The 15,860-nt window shown below is 42.6% G+C and overlaps 1 protein-coding gene across 3 annotated transcripts; it reads left to right on the top strand.

The window, feature by feature from the left end:
- Window positions 1–2,883: 2,883 nt before the first annotated feature.
- LOC125896284 (SH3 and cysteine-rich domain-containing protein 3-like) lies at window positions 2,884–15,639 on the top strand. 3 transcript variants are annotated; one of them, XM_049588939.1, is made up of 13 exons: window positions 2,884–3,291; window positions 3,798–3,923; window positions 4,144–4,222; window positions 7,339–7,495; window positions 7,599–7,696; window positions 7,851–7,932; window positions 9,674–9,771; window positions 10,083–10,149; window positions 10,226–10,275; window positions 10,365–10,468; window positions 11,609–11,660; window positions 12,983–13,120; window positions 15,241–15,639. In XM_049588939.1, coding segments are annotated over exons 2-13 (1,026 nt in total). In that variant the 5' UTR covers window positions 2,884–3,291; window positions 3,798–3,921; the 3' UTR covers window positions 15,340–15,639. The 3 variants fall into 3 exon arrangements, with proteins under 3 accessions (XP_049444896.1, XP_049444806.1, XP_049444721.1); XM_049588849.1 differs by having other exon boundaries at window positions 3,762–3,875; XM_049588764.1 differs by having other exon boundaries at window positions 2,885–3,291; window positions 3,798–3,875.
- The last annotated feature ends 221 nt before the right edge of the window (window positions 15,640–15,860 follow it).

Raw genomic sequence — 15,860 nt, 5'->3', positions numbered from 1 at the left:
ATAACATGTCATAAGTGCTGCTCACTCAGTGACAATGTAACACTCTGCTGTTGAACATACTGCACATCTAAATATAAATATGTGTGCTGTGTGTACTGTACACACATTAAAAGGGCAGAGGGAGCCCATTATCACAATGTCACCTGCACACTTAAATATATAAATATAATATATTTTAATTCCCGAATAAGAAGTAGCATTCTGACAGAAGTTAGGCTCACATATTGTTAACTTCAAGTACATTGGCACAGGGGCCTATCTTTTTAAAAATAAGTATCCATCTTACTTGCATGCTCGCTGTAAGGTATTCTATTAAATGTATATCTTTCAGCCTGTGTTCCCGTCATTATCCAGGTGTGCCTTAATCAGTTAATGGTGATAGTTTTATTGGTTGTTAGACTTAACTCAACTCACATTCAAGGGACAGAGCTGTTGTTTATGTTTAGCTGTTGTTTCTTTTGGAACAAATGGAGGAAAGACATGCCAGTGCATGTTGGTGCTCCAGTAGCAGAAGCCAACCTGGTCTCACTCCACAAGTAGGCAAAATCCAGCACTTGGGCAGTGACTTGCGGCGTCAGACACTGACAAAAAAAAAAGCCATCCTTTAATGTCGGCATGATACATGGCCGGTAGCTGTTATAGTTTAACTGCACTTGGCGGCATCAGAGGGAAACACGGTGGGACAAGAATGAAAGGCAAGGCAGAGAAAGTCAAAGTAGGGCAGTGGGAGTGGTGGTGGATGGGTGCAACAAACATGGACTTTCACCCGGAGGAGCAGCGTTCGTGTCCTGTAAGATTCTAAAGCCAAACCCTGTTCTTTTTACATAAACGAACCACCTGTTTGTTGTTGGAGGAAAAAAAATGTCAGTTCATGGTGTTGTACCGACATAGGGCATCTGTTTTGACTGTATGTAAACCTTAAATTTCAGAAAACAGAGGTGTATTTTAAAAGAAGACAATTCATGTAACAGACAGAATTTGACACAGCCTTCCAGAACGTCAACAACCAACACACCCAGGGTACCTTGCACATCATATCTGGATGTGGAAAGTCCATGACCAAACATTGATATGTGATGAGGTCAGAGTGAGAATGTGTTGCAGAAGCAGTCACTCAATCTGCCTACCTACTGTGTTCAAAGACGAATCCTAGTGCAGGGGCAGACTGAACCATACTTTATTTATGGATTTATACTTGTGAGGCAGAGCCTACGGCGTAGCCTACACACGTAGCCTACACCGTTGTGAGCATTTATACTTGTGCGGTGGTGTGTCCGTTTCACTCTGCAGTTACACTTTCAAAACACTAGTCGGCAGCTGGGTTTCTGTGAAGTGCTGTAAAGTTTAGCTGATTCAAAACACACATTAAACACACATTAAACATGACCTAATAAAGACAATTTCAAACACAAGTACACAAATCAGCTTCACTATAACTCACAGCATTCACAGACAAACACTTGTCTTTTGCTGGACATATTTTCCCCACAAATACAACATGCTAATGTTATTAGCACAAGTCTATGGCATTTTACATTGTATAAATTAGCCTAGCAGCTAGCATTTGACAAAGTTAACGTTACAAAAGTTGGCTCCATTACAACTCACAAGGTCCACCGACAAAACAACTGTCTTATACTAAACAGGTTTTCCAAACAGATATAACATGCTAACGTTATTAGCGTTATTGGAGATTTTCTCTGCTCATAAAGCCAGGATAAGTCGCACATACAACTAAAAATGCTATTTCTGTGGAGGTTTTATTGTCTTCACAATTTATTTATTTTTTATCTGTGAAATAAAAGTAAAAAAAGATTCATTTCCACTGAGGGAAATGGGCTCAACTTACAAAAATAGACAGGAGGTCTGCGTTGCCACGGCACATAGTTACATTTCTAGGAGGGGGGTGCACGTCAGGCTACAGCGTAGGTAGTAGGGCATTAACAGAAAAGTCGATTTGTCGACGTGTCGACACCCCCCAGGAGGAGTCGACAAGTCGTGTGTTTTTTCCCTCTCTCTCTCTCTCTTTGTGTGCTTGTGTACGGAATGCAATAGCTGCCTCTGATTGGCTTACGCTGATACTTTATCCTTGACTAAAAGTGAACATACTCGGGTGTACTATAAGCGGAGCAGACTCCGCGAGGAATGTCCGCAGTCATTCGGGCTTTCATAGTCGAGCACACTTCCGCGTTGTAGTTTCCTGTAAAAATGTCCGTGAAAAATCCCCGCCATGTGAAAAATACATGCTGAGCAGTCACTGGTGCGCGGAGCGGAGTCCGCAAGGTCGTAAAATCTGAGCTTTGCGCGCACAGGGCTTGCGGACGTCCGCTTTGAGTCCGCGCGGACCTCCGCAGAATCTGTTCTGCATATATTCCGCCCAAGTATATTCGGGCCTTGACAGACACACATCACATGTGTGGAGATACTTCACTTTCCTCCTCCGTGTCAATGTGATGATGTCATCAAATGACTTGTCGACTCTAATTCAACTTTATTGACAGATAAGTCGACCTGAAAACGACGTACGACGTCAATTCGATGCAGAAGTATAAATTCTGCCTAAGGGGTGAGAGAGGCCTCAGAGGCCTTTTTTTCATACAAAGTTCAGAATTTCAACCGATTTATTTGGCCAATTTTGATTTTTAATGGCACAAGTTACTTAGAAATAAAAAAAAAAATGCAAACAAAACCAAACTTTCTATTACAGGCTTAGCCCCCCCCCTCCCATTGAGGCCGTGGGTAATCAGCCCCAATTGTCCCCCCACTAAAACGCCCCTGGTGTGAGATAACCTGAGAAATATAATTTTCATCTACTTGTGACAAGTGAAATTTCAATTCCACCACTGCACCCAGATGAACTTCAGTCTGTCCCAAATCCCAAAACAAGACAAATAGTTTGTGTGAGAATATTCGACGTGACACTTTATGTTGCTGAGTGAGGAGGCAGGGCATTTTTTACCGCTCAACTGGGAGAGCCTCTGAACTTTTAAAGTGCTCAGCTGTCCCAAACAGTCACATGGACGCTTACACACACACACACGCACACACACCCACACACGCACATACAGACTCAGGGCTGGGCCGGGTTGGGCCTATTGGCATTACTCATCCAAAATCTGCCACCTGTTGAAGCCTCATTTGGAAAGTTCAGCATGTAAAGCACTGAACAGCAGAGCTGGCAGAAAAAGACAGAAAGTGTCCCAACAAGTTTGGAGCTGCGGAGACGCCGCCTGATGGCACTGAGGACGTGAGACCACCTCACTCTGAGAAGAAGTGGACTCAAGTTTCACGGTAGGTTGCGTGAGTGATCTTCTCTCCCTTAAACATTTTTAACTCCTCACTAATACTTGCTCGGCACTTGTTAGATCTCTACATGTTTTTTTGTTCATATATTCTGACATGTAGAGCAGTTTGAGAAGGTGAAACTCTCTTAACTTGTAGATGTGTTTGTGATATATATCATGTACCCGGTCACAAGTGCGTCCTGTTTTAACTTTGCAAAGATCAAGTTGCCTCTCGAGGACAGACCTCAGCGTTCACTGCATCTTGAGAACAGCTGCACTTTGTTCACTGATAATTAAAGTAATGCCAACCGTGGTGAGAAGACCTGTGAATTAATATTAATAACGCATGAGAAATGTTATCTTTTAATCTATTGTTTCTGGTTGATCATTAGCTGTAAGTGAAGCAGAGAGGAGCTGCTTCATTATGAGACACCTACAGGGATTTTCAGAGGGCACTTTTGGTGATTCCCTTCACAGCAACAGAAGTGATGCTGAAGTGTTTTCTGACCACAGAGCCATCTGCTGGATCACACAATATCTGGAGGAACTGGACCTCGACTGACCGAGCGACACCATGGCTCATTATGACCTGTAAGTTCAGTCTGCAGACGGGACCAGGGAAGGACCAAGCTGCCTGATGTGGGTCACTGAAGCATGAATTACAAATAATCATATCCATTGCTGCATATAAGCAATCTCGTCCTTTAATGTCACATACCAGAGAGTTACTCATTTAATACTTAAAAACCTGGAATGTGACGTTCCAGTTCGACCACCATGAGAAATCTTAGTCACATATTTGTGTTTTGCATTTCAACATTTGCTTCTCTGTGTGACATTTGCTACCCAACGATGACAGGATGGATGACAAGGACTCTGTGGATATTCATGACCACCCGCCGCTCCCTGATAATGTGGTGAAAGAGGAGGACAACACGGTGAGACGTCCAACATACACAACACGCCATGTGGCACATACGTATATTATTTATCAATGCCAACAAAGTCTAACAAAATGTGTTACATTAGGAATAATTCATGTGTGAGTGTGATCAACATTGGAGCTTATGTTTTATAGGATTTGCTGTTCAAATACAATAAAAACTCCCGTACTTTTAGTGGCATTTAGTCTACATAAAGTTTGAGATTTATTTGCTCAGGTTTTGAGATTTCTGTCCCTTCAATTTGTGGCCAGTCAGACATATAGCAATTATTTAATGCCCTGGTGTTTATTCTTTATTTATTTGTTTAAAATCATCAAAAATTAAGTGAAGTAATTAATTTTTAAAATTTATTTTGTTTGTGTGAAATCGTTAACAACCAGTAGCAAAAAAAAAGGGAAATGTTTTAAAATAGGAAAGTGGCTGAAATAAATTCTGCTGCTTGCAGACAAACACATCAGAAAACTATAATAAATGGACTTTAACACATTAACAAGAGCAGGTGGAGATGCATACATGGAAATTGCAGACATAACCAGTGCCATCTTTTTTTTATTGTTTTCACCCCTGATTAAGAAAAGATTATGTGACATCCGAATAAATGTTAAAATCAAAATCGGGCAGCAGCCTAAAAACTATCCTCTTCTGAACTATACACATGGCCTCAAGGTTCATCTACTGTCACTGTACAACACAGGGTTGCACAATAGCAGTCGTAGAGCCTTAATGCGCAAGAAAGACAAAACAAAACTTCAGTTTACATCATTAGAGATGTAAACAGCACAAAGAAAAATAAAAAAACTCAGTTAACATATTGTCAGTCATAACACTTAAAATACCTGTGGAGCCATGCTTAAAGGGACAGTTCACCCCAAAATCAGATATACATATTTCTCTTACCTGTAGTGCTGTTTATCAGTCTAGATTGTTTTTGTGTGAGTTGCTGAGTGTTGGAGATATCAGCTGTAGAGATGTCTGCCTTCTCTCCAGTATAATGGAACTAGATGGCACTCGGCTTGTGGTGCTCAAAGTGGGAAAAAAGAAAAAAATACTCAAAAATAAAATACTTCAAGAGCAGTGTCTCTTCCCAGAAATCACAACCTTTTTATTCAAGATAATCCACAGACCTTGTTGTGAGCCGTTTCATGTAGGAACTATTTTCTTTCTACCGAAGTACACCTGAAAATATAACTGTGAAATATAAACATTAATGGCGTCCTCCTCAGTTGAGCTGTGTTGTAGATAGCTCAGTGGTGCTAGGTGAGCTGGCAGTAGACACACGCTTTCTTATGCAAAGTGGTACAGTTGGTGGGTGTAGTTTGGTAGAAAGAAAATAGTTCCTATGAAACTGTTCACAACAAGGTCTGTGGATTATCTTGAGTAACTGGGTCATGATTTCTGGAAAGAGACGTTGCTGTTGAGTTTTTCAAATGAAGGCGGACATCTCTACGGCCAATATCTGTGACACTCTAACAATCTAGACTGATAAACAGCTCTACAGGTTATAGGAAAAAAATACCTGTTTTGTCATTTTGGAGTGAACTTTTCCTTTAAATTTTATATTTGTTAAGCATTTTTATGTCAAAAGCGGCACAGTGGTGCAGTGGTTAGCATCGTCGCTTCACAGCAAGAGGGTTCCTGGTTCGCATTCAGGGGAGGGGGTTTGAACCTTGGGGCAGGGGAGCTCCTCTGTGTGGAGTTTGCGTGTTATTCCCGTGTCAGCGTGGGTTTTCTCAAGGTAGCCTACTCCAGCTTCCTCCCACAGTCCAAAGACATGCAGGTTAATTGGTGACTCTAAATTGTCCGTAGGTGTGAATGTGAGTGTGAATGGTTGTCTGTCTCTATGTGTCAGCCCTGTGATAGTCTGGCGACCTGTCCAGGGTGCTCAATGTCAGCTGGGATAGGCTCCAGCACCCCCCGTGACCCCCAACAGAATAAACCACAGGAGGATAGTGGGTGAACTGACCCTTTAACACACACTGATCAGCCTAACATCTTGTTAACACTCTGAGCAAACATCAAGTTAAGTTAACACTCCTGTTTTACTGCTTGCCTGATTCTGACAGATTGCCAAAGTGGGTTTGAACAAGTTGACTCTAAGTTGCCGAATGTACCGAGACGTTGTGGTGGGTTTGTTTAGGAATCCTGACAGCTAAATAGAGTTGCGGAGTGATGGCGCTGTAATGTGTGAACTGTCCCTGGTATTATCAGTTATTGTAGTGTAAATCCACCGCCTGGCAGCCACAGGACGCCTCTAATCCTGCCAGCGATGGAGAGTCAGAGCCAGTTCAGCCTGTCAGGCGTCCCTCTGAGTGTGTACGTGTGTACGTGTGTGTGTGTGTGTGTGTGTGTGTGTGTGTGTGTGTGTGTGTGTGTGTGCAAATCTTTGTGTGCATCCTCCTGGCTCTGTTTGACTAGACTGTAGTATATTTAGGAGGAGCAATGTCAAGCTTTGTTGCATTCAGTTGGGAATTCTGTCGGTCTCCGGTGAGCGCTATTTTGAGATCTAAGCCCTTTCAGTCGATCCCACCTGTGGACTGTGTGTGTGTGTGTGCCTACCAAAGAGTGCAAAATCTCCCAGTATCATGCAGACTTACTTTCTAAACTGGCTTTATGAACTTGAGTGAAATATGAACTGAAAAAAGACGTACAGTATTCCTGACACGTGTGTGTGTTCAAAGTCATTATTCATGGATCTGTCTCTGGCTGATATGATACAGTTTGTGTGAACAGACACACCAGACGGACTCCATATGACTCAGACCGCATGTGGTTCAGTATTAATAGCAGCATTCTCATATGAATCTGTCAGACTGTGGGTGGGTGGTGCAGGATCCTGGGACTGTTTGGGTTAAATAAAGAGGCAAACAAACAGAGGAAAACAATTCAATGAGATCCCAATGAGTCATTAAGGAGGATTTATTCAGTTTGTTTTGCTAAAATTAAAAGATATTGGCAGATAAAATTGTCAAACAGTTTAAAGATAGACAGAATTGTTGGCCATATCTGCTGTTCGAGCTTGTCTGAGTTCATCATGCTTCATGTTTTGTCTTCAAGCAGCATTTTATTCTGCTCTGTTGTGATTCTGAACCTCCATCTTCACCTGTCTTCAGGTGTATTTCATCTATGACGAAGAGGTAGAGGAGGAAGACAAAGATGAACCACCTCCTCCAGAACCAATCAAACCAGTCAACGACAGACCCCACAAGTTCAAGGACCACTACTGCAAGAAACCAAAGTTTTGTGACGTCTGCGCACGCATGATAGTGTGTACGTCCATCTTGTTTGTTTCCTCCATGACAACATAACTGAACTCTAGAGCATCATGAGCTGGGTGTAATTTTATTTTACCGTATTTTGGTTTTCCCTTCAGTAAACAATAAGTTTGCACTGCGATGTAAGAACTGCAAAACCAGCATCCACCACCAGTGTCAGTCCTACGTGGAGTTCCAGAGGTGCTTTGGCAAAATTGTGAGTTTCATGTTGCAGATGACTGGTTTTAACTCAAACATATACTGCAGAGAATTTTGTTTGAGATATTTATTGTACCTCTCCTCTCCTCTCCTCTCCTCTCCTCTCCTCTCCTCTCCTCTCCTCTCTTCTCCTCTCCTCTCTCCTTTCCTAGCCTCCAGGATTCAGGAGAGCCTACAGTTCTCCTCTCTACAGCAGCCAGCAGAATGCCACAGTCTCACAGTTGCTGCCCTTTTGTGAGTCCTACTCATATACATTTTGATTCCCAGGTCCCTGTCACTCCAGTGTAAACACGTCCATGGCAATATTAGGCTCTCAGAGCAACTGACATAGTACGAAGAGCGAGGAAGTCTACACATAGAGGAGATTTAAGTGGATTGATGAGTCAAACAAACATAGGATTTTCACCCAGTAGAGCACTGTTTGTATGTGTACTGTGTGAAACCAAAAGTCAGCGTCATTTTAACCCAAACTTTGATCTTTTCATAAGCTTAACAAAGTTAGTCTGGGAACTACATGAATTTGCAAGCTCATGTTTTATTTGCTCTGGCAGGTAGGTCTGGTTCCCTTCTGTTAAATCAGATTTACAGTCGATTTGTCTGCGATTAGTCCAGTAGCAGCTGTTTCAGACAATGACATGAGCTGTCACGCTTACTTCAAAATACGTGACATCATCATTTTTGACTTGCCACAGCCATCTTGAACCTAGTTTAGTTAAGAGTAACATAGTGTGAGATATTTTTATAACAACCAAAATGGCTGCAGCCAGAGTGGGACTTTCTACTGAAGTAGTATGTTCAAATTCTAATGGCAAAAACAGTAACTCTCGTTAGCAGACATATTGATGCCACAGCATCACAGCTCATCTGTGCATGCTGGAGTATGTTTACGCTACACATATCACACATATCACATTTCATTGCTCTCATTGGTTGCAGGTCTATCCAGTTGTGTCCACAGGCATTTTAATCTACAGCTGCTGATAACACCCCGTGGAAATTTAAAATGAACGAAGAGGTTCCAGACTGATTTGCAAATGGGGATTGGTCCAACAATGCCAGGCTGTAACCAAGTAGTTTTGGTGCAGAAATTTAAAGTTTTTAGTATTTTTTTAAAGATTATTTTGCTTTTTGCCTTTATTGGATAGGATAATCTAAGTGTGAAGGGGGATTACATGCAGCAGAGGCTGGAGTCGAGCCTGCGGCCGCTGCAGCGTAAGCATTGCCTTCATATATGGGATGCCTTCTTTACCCACTATGCCAGCGGGTGCCCTGATAGTTTGTTTTGAAAAGACACTGTATGCACGTAACAAGAGGAAATGGACACATCCAAAACTGATGCTACAGGGGTACCTAAAGCATAATAGATCTAAGTGTAGGGCTGCTGACCAAGCGGCCATTTATGATTAGTGAGAGTGAGTACATGTTGACATTTCTCCAGATTTTCAGTTTACCCTTCATTTTCATTCAGAAATTGGGGGAATTTATTGGAATTTAATTTTGTAAATTTGCTTCAACATGTGTAATACTTTCCCAGCCAGATGTTGTCTTTCATTTTATAATTTTGACGTTAAAATGAAGCATTTATGTCAAAGAGCATCTTATTATCTGCTCAGCTTACAGTAATGTTTTAGTTGTGTATATGTCGGTCTGAACAGAGTATCAGTTTCCTTGTTCAAATTAAGTATGTGCAACAGCTTTAAAAGACTAAACTAAAAGAGGCTTTATTGTACAGTTACAGTGACAGATGTACAGTAAACCAGAAATGAATAGCATGACTATCGGCTCAGATCACAACATTATAAACAGACACCATCACAAAAGAAAAGATTGGTTGTGGTTCACAAAATCAAACGTAACCATCCAAGATTGTAGGAACAGTTGCATTAAAGTTAACCAAACTTAAAAATAGCTCACCCACTCACCTGCATCCATCTTTTCTCTGTGTGTTTATTGACTGATGACGTCTGACCGGCAGCACAGTCAAACCGCACCGACCCTGTGTTTGAGACGCTGCGTATCGGTGTGATCATGGCCAACAAAGAGCGCAAGAAAGGGTCCGAGGACAAGAAGAATGTGAGTGTGAATACTTCATGCAGCACACATCTGTCTGTCCACATGGTGAGGTAATTCAATGTTTGCTGAAGCATTGTCGACTGTTTCACTAGACTTTGATGTACGGGTAACCTTATAGCCGTGACTGTAGGTTGTCAGGTTGGTCTGCAGAATCTTCTTTTAACTTTATTCATTGTCACAGTGCATTGGTTTTACTAACTTTTTTCTTTTGTCTTCTTCAACTTTATTTTTGCGTTTCTTTTCTTCTTAACGTGATGCTCTGTTACAGACTATGTTATAATAAATTCCATATATTATCTGAAATTGTTCAGATGATGATGATGATGATGGAGGAGGATGAGTCCCAGCCCAAACAGGAGGAAGAAGGAGGTGAAGGAGGTGAGTGTGTCTCTGAGCAGCTATCAGCATTGGAAAGAGTTGCATCGCTAACCTGCTTGATGTTGTTTTCTACCAGCAAACACAGAAGGAGACAAAAAAGGAGACAAGGCTCCTGCTGATGACAAGGTCAGAGGACGATGATGATGTCACTGAAAACTATGATGAAGATAAGCTGTTAATGAATGTTACATCAGCATTTTCTTTGCGTTCATCAGAGTAAAAGGCCTCAGCCGGGGAAGATCGGCGTGTTCAGTCAGTCTCACTACTACCTGGCTCTGTACCGCTTCAAAGCCATAGAGAAGGATGATCTGGACGTACAGTAAGCCCATCACCACCTTACTTAAGTGCACCCAAAAATGAAAATTCAGCCATTATCTACTCACCCATATGCCGATGTAGGCCCTGGTGAAGTTTTAGAGTCCTCACATCCCTTGCGGAGATCGGCGGGGGGAGCGCCACCACACCTAATGGCAGACGGCGCCCCAGACTAACGTCCAAGAACACAAAATTGAATCTACAAAGTATCTCCATACTGCTCATCCGTAGTGATCCAAGTGTCCTGAAGCCCCGACATAAAAAGTTGTTTGGAAAAACGTCATATGAACTCTGTTTTTAGCCTCACTGTAGCCTGTAGCTCTCTCTGCTTCTCTGTGCTCCGCGCTCACGTGTGCGTGTCTGAAGACTTTGAAACTGAGGAGGAACAGCATTTCTTTGTTGAGCCGTATTTGTTTGAGCCCGAGTATATGCACAGAACTCAGGCTACTGGACGAAGCAGCCATGAAGCAGCTCATGAGCCTAACCCTCAGCCAGCCGCAGAATACCGGAGTCGAGCACTGGAAACCTGGTGGTGTATTTGTTTCAAATGCAAAGCAATGCCAACGGATGAGGAAAGTCTTTGTTGCTCAGACTGGGAATTGGCGATGCCTGCACTTGAGAATCTGGACATCAGTACTGACGAGACTGCTGCTCTTCAGAGACCGATCACCCTGAGCGTGCACACATGAACGCGGAGCACAGAGAAGCAGTCAGAGCTACAGGCTACAGTGAGGCTAAAAACAGAGTTCATATGACGTTTTTCCAAACAACTTTTTATGTCGGGGCTGCAGCACACTTGGATCACTACGGATGAGCAGTATGGAGATACTTTGTGGATTCAATTTTGTGTTCTTGGACGTTAGTTTGGGGCGCTGTCTGCCATTAGGTGTGCTAGCCGCTCCCCCCGCCGATCTCCGCAAGGGATGTGAGGATTCTAAAACTTCACCAGGGCCTACATCGGCATATGGGTGAGTAGATAATGGCTAAATTTTCATTTTTGGGTGCACTATCCCTTTAATCTCTCCCAGTGTGTTTCAAAGTCTCTCTTTAAGTTTCTCTTCCTCCTGACTGCCTCACTCACTCTAAAAACTTTTTTGTGTCATAATTTGATATTTAAATATTTAATATCCTGTTTGTTCCCCAGTGCTGGCGACCGCATCACAGTGATAGATGACTCCAATGAAGAGTGGTGGAGGGTGAGTCCAAGATTTGTTTTCACATATTACTCACAGAGACGTCAGAGTGATGTTTTTTAATCCTGTCTGCTCTACAAAAGTTATACAATGTTTACCGACAGACATCTGGATGGCTTGAGGATCGATTAAAGGGCCAGTGTATAATATTTGGCATGGTTTATTGTCAATCTGAATCTGAATATTCTACCCATTAATATGTTTATACAAGTGTATAATCGCTATAAAATAAAATTAATTTGGTTTTCGTAGCCTTATAATTATGCTTTTACATATATATACATAGCAAGGGCCTTGCTTTAGAGAGGTCGCCATCTTGCGCCGCCATGTATGTAAGGCAGCCCGAGCGGACAATCAAGCCAGCCAGAGAACGCGTTTCGCGTGTATAAATGAACCAACGAAGACAGCGGAAGGAAGGAAGAAGGAGGAAGAAACAGCAGAGAGTGTTACTAGTTCGTCGACAGAGAGTAGCGAAAAGTTTTTTTAGTTATAAAGTTTGCGAATGGACCGCACTTACTACACAACAGGAGAGAATGAACCCGAACCGTCATCTGCGAGAAAAAGAAGACGCAACTTCACTCCTTGTGATGCACTCTCTGCGGCGCTTTTCCTCCTGATGATATATCTCCCCAACGATGGTAGCAGTAGCACCAAATCCCATTCTGTGCATTCAGCCTCTCTTCTCGCCCGCTCAGCATCAAACACAGGGTGTATGGGTCTGGGTCTGTGTCCGCTACAAGAAACTCTTCAAAATCGCGTTCAAAGTCGTCCATTGCAGCTACTATAGTCCGGAGATATTGCTAGGCTAAATAAACAGCTGAGCTCTGTTTACCGGCTACGCTGTCAGTCAGTGTGCGGGCTGGAGATTGGTGGAGCAGAGAGGGGAGGGGGTCCCCACTCAGTATGGTAAACGAGTATGTGTGTAAAGTTATGAAGTGTGTCTGTTACGCTAGAAGAGTCAGAGTTTGGGACGGAGTCTTTTACCCCCTGGAGTGTTACCGGAGTTTTTGGAGTTCTCAAATAAACTGGCTGGCTCATGTGTTCATTTCAGCCCAGTTTTCTACTCAACATGAATTGGCCTTCTTTATGTACACGCTGTCTTTTGGAATGAACATCATTTAAAGTCGACTGAACAATACAGTTGATGATTGGCAGTTCTCTGTTCGGATTGACATGCTGTGGTGACACTGGTTTGTGCTTTCAAGTCACTCAGGTTTCAAAGCCACACCGGGCAATTATGGCCATGTTTAAATTGAGTCATCTGACAAGTCTGAATTAGAAACTGGAACTGAGGCACGTCACTGTTAAAGCTTTCACTCCACCAGGGGAAGATCGGAGAGAGGACAGGCTTTATACCTGCCAACTACATTATCCGAGTGCGAGCGGGAGAGAGGGTCTACAAGGTGACACGCTCCTTCGTTGGCAACAGAGAAATGGGCCAAATCACTCTGAAGAAAGACCAGGTTAATACACACCTCCACACACACATGCTCACACACTCCAATGCAGATGCACAATAAACCTAATCCTAGTGTTATCTCCAAACTGAATACATTTGAAGAACTGAGAGCTTGAAATATGTCTATATTTCGACGGCTCTGAGGACAGTTGATCCTCTCAGGTACAGAAACACACACACACCCATAACTGCTATATCGTAGGCAACTGGACTTGCTTGAGTTTCTTGAAGACGTTTCGCCTCTCATCCAAGAGGCTTCTTCAGTTCTAACGGACTGGTGCAGAGTCACAGGCTTTAAACTCTGTGTGGGTGTGAACCCTTACAGAGTCGTTAAGGTTACACCGTAAGGACAAAACACCCAGGCATTAGCAGAGTAATGTAGTGTGTGCAATTCAATGCAGCCAGGAACGCACATTGATTTGTACATTGGTGAAACAACCACTCCACAACTGCATGGCGCAACACAGGAGAGCCAGCTCGTCAGGTCAAGACTTGGCTGTCCATCTACATCTAAAGGAGAAGGGACATTCTTTCAAGGACAGCAATGTCCACATCTCAGCCAGAGATGACAGATCGTTTGAAAGAGGCGTGAAAAAAGCCATCTACGTCAAATTGGAACAACCATCGTTAAACAGAGGAGGTGGCCTATGGCACCATTTATCACGCACTTACAATGCAGTCTTGGGATCCCTCCCCAGACGGCTTAACACCCATTCTCACCTGGACCTATCTTACGATACACAAAGTGGCCAGGTGGATCAACGACTCACATGTGACCTCAGTGACTCTAAGGGTTCACACCAGTCCGTTAGAACTTAAGAAGCTTCTTGGCTGAGAGGTGAAACGTCTTCAAGAAACTCAAGCAAGTCCAGTTGCCTACGATATAGCACTTATGTTACCATGACCTGGATGACTGAGAATCTTCACCAACACACACAGTATACTTTACACACAAACACAAAGAAGTAACATCCACACCAACATGCAGCCTGAAGCACTGTATGACCAATTCTCAGATCAGTTCTCTTTTTGATTGTTTTCTTAATTAAAGCCAAACTTAACCCACTGTCCTACACACACTGGAGACCGTTGGAAGTTTCATACACCTTAATAATTAAACACTGATCCGGAGGAGGAGGAGGAGGAGGAGGAGGGCGAAAACAACAAACACAGTAATTATGCAGGTTTTTACACCTGGTGTTAAAAACGTGAATTAAAAGAAAACACATGTTGCTTTCCAGCTCAGTGAACTAAACATGGTGCAGTTATTCATGTAGATACAGCCATCATGTGCGTTGACATGACAGCTATAAAAGAGATGAATAGACACACACACCCAGACATACACACACACAAGCATGCGTCATGTTGACATGAAGAGACAGATGTTGCGGTGTCACTGATTTATGTTCTGTCACTAACATGTAACCTTGTTGTTGAGCCTCACAACTGTTTAAATTTAACCCTCGCTGTAAATTAACCTGGACATTAACTTTAAATTCTTGTTCCTCTCATGAAGACATGACAACTATTCAGCTGCTATGTGCCACAGGGCTTTCAATATGTTATCACTATATGGTATATGCCAGATTTGCCACTGCCTCTCTAACAACTCTGCAAATCAAGAGTTGTTCAAGATGTCAAAGTGCTAAATGCAGGTTTTGTGCATACTCTTTAAATCTGATCTCACTTCTGTTTATTTGTGTATTTATTTTTGGCAGATTCTGAATGACTGAGAATGCGTAAAGAAACTTAAAGCACAAACTCCATCTTGACACATGTAAATCTAGCTGTCAAGGTCAAATCCTCTTACGACCTGTCTGTGAGACTATAGAAATTGCTCTACTTGTTGCACACAAATAGTGACACAGTTCTTCTCACAGGCTCCGAGACTGTCTGTGTTGAGACTTGTTCTGCATTTATAAATCTGTCACTGTGTGCTCTCACATGTTGAACTACAGATTAACGTCTGCTCATGGTTGTGTGCTCTCAATAGATTTGTATTTGATAAACCACCATGTAGGATCAAAACAAAACAGCATCTAGGAAAACAACAAGCCTACATCTGCAAAAGACATTTTAAAATTTTCCCAGTCTAAGTGTGCTTGTTTTCTGTGCCCTTAGATCGTAGTAAAGAAGGGTGAGGAGGTGAATGGCTACCTGAAGGTCAGCACAGGACGGAAGCTCGGCTTCTTCCCCGCCAACCTGCTGCAGGAAATCTGAAGCAGACCAGGCTAACGTTGCATCAAACACCTGGCCATCCATCTCAGTTTCATCACCTGCTGTGTGGTTCACACACTTGTTATCGGTCCAAAGCAATAGCTTTAGACTTGAATTTTGATTTCAACACACATTGGTATTTTCATGTTGTTCAGGATGCCTGTAGACAGAATATATTGGAAGTGCCAAGTGCCAAAAACCGCAGTTCCTCTGATGGCCATTTGAGGCTGGCTCCAGAAGCAAGTCAATCCCCACAGACACTCATGTTAAAATGCCTGACTTTACAGCAGAAATAAACATATGTACAGCCTGTTACATAAACAGTTTTGGTCTCTGTTGTTAATTTCACCATTTTTTATAGATGATGGTGATGGCCAGAATGCCAAAACAGGATCCAAAAAACCAAAGGGTGACATCACTTTTGCTACATCCATTATTTTATAGTCTATGGATTTTACTCAGGGTGCAGAGGCATGTGTTAAATAGGCAGATAGATTACCAAAAAAACACAAAAAATAAAACAA

Source organism: Epinephelus fuscoguttatus, linkage group LG1 (genome assembly GCF_011397635.1).
Source record: "Epinephelus fuscoguttatus linkage group LG1, E.fuscoguttatus.final_Chr_v1".
NCBI classification, from domain to species: domain Eukaryota; kingdom Metazoa; phylum Chordata; class Actinopteri; order Perciformes; family Serranidae; genus Epinephelus; species Epinephelus fuscoguttatus.
This window is presented reverse-complemented; position numbering and strand designations above follow the sequence as displayed.